Below are 5,000 nucleotides of genomic sequence, written 5' to 3'. Positions count from 1 at the left end.
CGCACGCGCACGCGCACGCGCACGCCCGCACGCCCGCACGCACGCACACACACACACACACACACACACACACACACACACACACACACACACACACACACACACACACACACACACACTCACACACAGTCTCCTTCGCCATCTCACACTAGACATAAGTCAGCGTTGGCAGTCTGCTCCACTGGGGACTACCCCCCCCCTCCCCCCAACCCCCCCCCCCCCTCCCCTCACCTCCTCCCTGCAGATCACCGGTCGACATGTTAGACTATCAAGTACATCATTCTGCCAAGGGAGGCATTTGAAATATAGATAGCTCATAGATTTCTCTGTCTGCACTACTGGGCCGAGGCCATTTGAACAACCCTTCTGCAATATTTCAGGTAGGAAAACTGTAAAAGGAATATGACCCAATGATCTTTCTGCACAGATGCTGTATATGAGGCCTATCTAGAGTATGTGGCTTGGTAGAAACCAACTTACATATTCTGTACTTTGCTTTTTTTTACCCAGCTTTCACACAGATGTTTTAGAAACCAAGTTATATATTCTGTACTTATGTTGAGCTGTATAGACCTTTTTAGTTGTTTTATTCAACATGCCTCAAATTCGAATTTCAGTATTAGTGAGTCGCTAGTAGCTTTCACGTTCAGTATTTGTAAAGTATTTTAGTCAGATATGTATTATTAGTTGCTACAGAAAAAACAATGTAGCACGCCACTAGATGAATGGAAGACTATAAAAACATCATGATGCATTTGTTGGCGAAAAACTTGCGTACAATAGTGTAACTTGGAATAGCATTATGACGGACACATAAAAAATGGTGCAGCATACGGCCAAATCAATGCCGCTTTGAAGGGAGAGCGAGATTGTGGCAAATATTGATTTTGTTTTGTGGTTTGGCCTCCTGCCCTTTGCGTTTTATAATGCGTGAAAACTACTTGTGTCATTGTTTTCGAGTATCATTCAAATTGTATCATTTTTCAGAATAGTGCTGGTCTTGGCACAGAAAAAAAAAATAGTAAAAAAATAATTTCTTTTAAAAGGCTGGCTCCGACTCCTTTTGAAAATATCATTTCACCAGTTTGAGTTCAGATTCAGTATACATTAAATGTTCATAGCACATGAGTTGTTCGCGTTTGTTTTAGTAGTGCATCTCAGAGACATCAGAGAGATCAAATGAGAAACTCAAGACAGAGAGGGATAGAAAAAAGGGGAGGGAGGAGAGAGAGAGAGAGAGAGAGAGAGAGAGAGAGAGAGAGAGAGAGAGAGAGAGAGAGAGAGAGAGAGAGAGAGAGAGAGGAGAGAGTGAGCAAGGGATTGTCTACCACATGCGTCTCACCTTTCTGATTGTCGATCACAAAGTTGCCCTCCTCGTTGCCCGCGGTGATCTTGTAAGTGATGCCGTCTCCATCTGGGTCTTTAGCCAGCACCGTGGCAACCAGCGTATTGGGTCCCGCATCCTCCGAGACGAAGGTCTTATAGCTGTGAGAGAGGGAGAGAGAAAGACAGACATAGTGCCAGTCAAAATCATAGTCTCCCAGGGTAACGCCACAACGGACCCACACGCGCACGCACACACACACACACACACACACACACACACACACACACTCACACACACACACACACACACACACACACACACACACACACACACACACACACACACACACACACACACACACACACACAGACAAACACACACACACACACACACACACACACACACACACACACACACACACACACACACACACACACACACACACACACACACACACACACACACACACACACACACACACACACACACACACAGACAAACACACACACACACACACACACACCACTAGCTTCTGATGCAGAGGGAACATAAATGACAGCTAGTCAACTCGTATCACGATCCGTGAGCATGACGTAGGTGACATGCAGATCTCCATTAAATCACTGCTCGCTTCCTTGGGAATAATGGACACATATGTCTGTTTTGTTCGGAAAGAGGGAGGAAGAGAAAGAAAGAGAAAGGAAGCGAAAGACAGGTGTACTGTACAAAGTACGGAGTGCAGACCAGAGACAGGGAGAGATGGGATGAGAAAGAAAGAGTGTGTGTGAGAGAACAAAGCAAGTATAGGCAAAGAAGAGAGAGAGGAAGACTGGGAAATACAGAGACAGGCCTGAAAGAGAGGGAGAGAGGTAATGCATGGTACGGTACAGCGAAGAGATGGTGGAGGCTGACAGCTATTGTAAATGACTGATGGAGTGGAGAGGAGAGGAGAGGAGAGGAGAGAGGAGAGAGGAGATAGGAGAGAGGAGAGGAGAGGAGAGAAGAGAGAGGGGAGAGGAGAGGAGAGAGGACAGGAGGGGAGTGGAGGAGAGAGGAGAGAGGAGAGAGGAGAGAGGAATAGAGGTGAGGAGAGAGGAGAAAGGAGAGAGGAGAGTAGAGAGGAGAGAGGGAGTGAAGAAGAGAGATGGGAGCGAGAGAGTGCTAAGACCCCTCTGGCACAGCACCATAAAGCAGCAACTCCCCATATGCCTCCCACCTACTTTCTCATTTCATTTACACACGCACACACACACACACGCACACACGCACGCACGCACACACGCACACACGCACGCACGCACGCACGCACGCACGCACGCACGCACGCACGTACATGCACACACGCACGCATACACACACACGCACTCACACACGCACACACACACACACACACACACACACACACACACACACACACACACACACACACACACGCACACGCACACACACACACATTTCATGCATTGAAAAACCAAGACTACTCACATGAACAACAAAAAAAACAACCATCTGCAGTAGGAAACAAAACAGACAACAAATGGTCTACAAATAGCTCACAGACAGCCATCGACAGCACAAAAAAACACCCAACACCAACTTTCCACACATCCTTTCAAACACCCTTGTCAGAAAACCCAGTGAGAGCATACTGTGTATATGCTAATGCCAAGCAAACAAACGTGGCTCAGAAACAATGGTTTGCCTTTTTCTCTGAGCTATGCAGGACCTGTGCTATTTAAGGAGACCTGTTAGACAACCTGGCAAACGCATGGCAATGTCAGTCAGAAAACCAGTCGATACGGGTGCGCAGAGCAGAGACCAGAGGGACAGAAGCTTAAAACAAACAAACAAACAAACAAACAAACAAACAATAGTCTAGCAGGTCGAGCACTTTCTCCCAGATCACAGCACTTCAGATCACATTTACACCCTGCACACCCGCATCAACTATAGTAAAAGTATGTAAAATAAAAAAAAGGAAATATATTTGCTTGTTTTGTGGACTTCGACTAAACAATGGACTCCATTTGGATTATACAAACTGTTAGAAACTGGTGTAGGGGGTAAAGCCCCCATAAAGTTATGACAATCAAATCGATGTATTCAAACAATAAATGCAGAATAAAAATTGGCAAATAAACGGAATTCTTTAGACAGAAACTAGGAGTGAGTCAGGGCTGCAGCCTGAGTCCAACTCGGTTTAAAGGGACACTGTGTGAGATTTTTAGTTGTTTATTTCCAGAATTCATGCTGCCCACTCACTAATGTTACCTTTTTCATGAATACTTACCACCACCATAAAATTCTAAGTATTCATTATGACTGGAAAAATTGCGCTTTTCATACATGAAAAGGGGGATCTTCTCCATGGTCATTTAGCTGCAAAAATGACTGTAATTGGACCATACTAGAAAATATTTGTTTATTACTTAGTATACTTTCATGTAAAGATGAAATTTGGCAATAGGGATCCTAGTTTCAATGAGCAGCATAGTTGCAGTACCTTTTTTGACCATTTCCTGCACAGTGTCCCTTTAAGACCTGCATCAATGAATTACCAAGTGCAAGTGTAACAGTATGCAGGCCATTGGCTCACTCCTTTGACAACTCCTGGGAAACACAAATGTCAAATCCTACTCTCTGCTGATGATCTGGTTCTTTTATCTCGAACCCGAACAGGGCCTACACAACACCATCTAGACCTGCTGGCCAGGGACTGCCAGACCTAGTCTCTGACAGTAAAAACAACAGAAACACAAATCATGATCTTTGAAAAGAAACCCAGATGTCAGGAAAACAGATACTTCTGTTCCCTCTAGGCAGCACTGCTCTAGAGAACACAATACAGTGCACTTACCTCGGTCTGGCTATTACGACATTAGGTACTTTCAGCAAAGCAGTGAATGCAGACAAAGAAAAAGCCAGCAAGAACCCTCTATGCAATCAAATCCAAATGGTATAATATAAACATACCCATATTAATCTGGTGCAATTCATACAGCACTAGGTGTAACCAATTGTGCTGTATGGAAGTGAAGTCTGGGGTCTGCTAGCGACAAGCATCCAGCAAAAGCACTACATGAAGAGTTTTGTTGATCCATACTTAAATTCTAAACAAAAACACCAACAATGCATATAGGGCAGAATTACTGCATTGCCCATTAGCTATATCTATTCAAAGACGAGCATTAAAATGTTGTATGCATTTAAAGTCACGTCCCAAAAATACACTCCATCTTGAGGCCCTAAATACCCAGGAACTGAATCCCACAAAGTGTCCCTTAGTTGGTACTGAAGTTTACTAACCCACTCACCACTCAGACCCGTGCTGCTTCCAAACCAATATTTTTTTTGTCAGAAAAGCCATCAAACAAGAAAAAGAAACATTGGAAACATTTGGAACATTTGAAAAAACAGACGACCAGCCAAAGCAGAATTAATTTCACATGATCCTAAAACTATGATCCCAAAATATACATTTGCAGAATATCTCCTCTCGGTCAGAGATGCGTAGCAGAGGCAAATCCTAACCAAATACAGGCTAAGTGACCACACCCTTGCAGCGGAAACAGGCAGACACTTGAAAACAAAGGGCAACTGGGGTGACGAATGAAGACGGAATACATGGTCACTGTCAGAGAGAGAAGGTTCAAACAGAAGTACACTTCAATGT

At 44.3% G+C, this 5,000-nt stretch overlaps 1 protein-coding gene across 1 annotated transcript in view; it reads right to left on the bottom strand.

The window, feature by feature from the left end:
• si:ch211-186j3.6 (neural-cadherin) overlaps positions 1 to 5,000 on the bottom strand; it is a 386,437-nt gene that overhangs the window by 170,823 nt on the left and 210,614 nt on the right. Inside the window, exon 7 of the mRNA XM_063189165.1 lies at positions 1,343 to 1,485. Within this exon, the coding sequence (XP_063045235.1) occupies positions 1,343 to 1,485 (143 nt within the window). The remainder of the gene's footprint in view (positions 1 to 1,342; positions 1,486 to 5,000) is intronic.

This window comes from Engraulis encrasicolus, chromosome 22 (genome assembly GCF_034702125.1).
Source record: "Engraulis encrasicolus isolate BLACKSEA-1 chromosome 22, IST_EnEncr_1.0, whole genome shotgun sequence".
NCBI lineage: Eukaryota > Metazoa > Chordata > Actinopteri > Clupeiformes > Engraulidae > Engraulis > Engraulis encrasicolus.
Note: the sequence above shows the minus strand (reverse complement) of the source record. Positions and strands in the feature narration are given on the sequence as shown.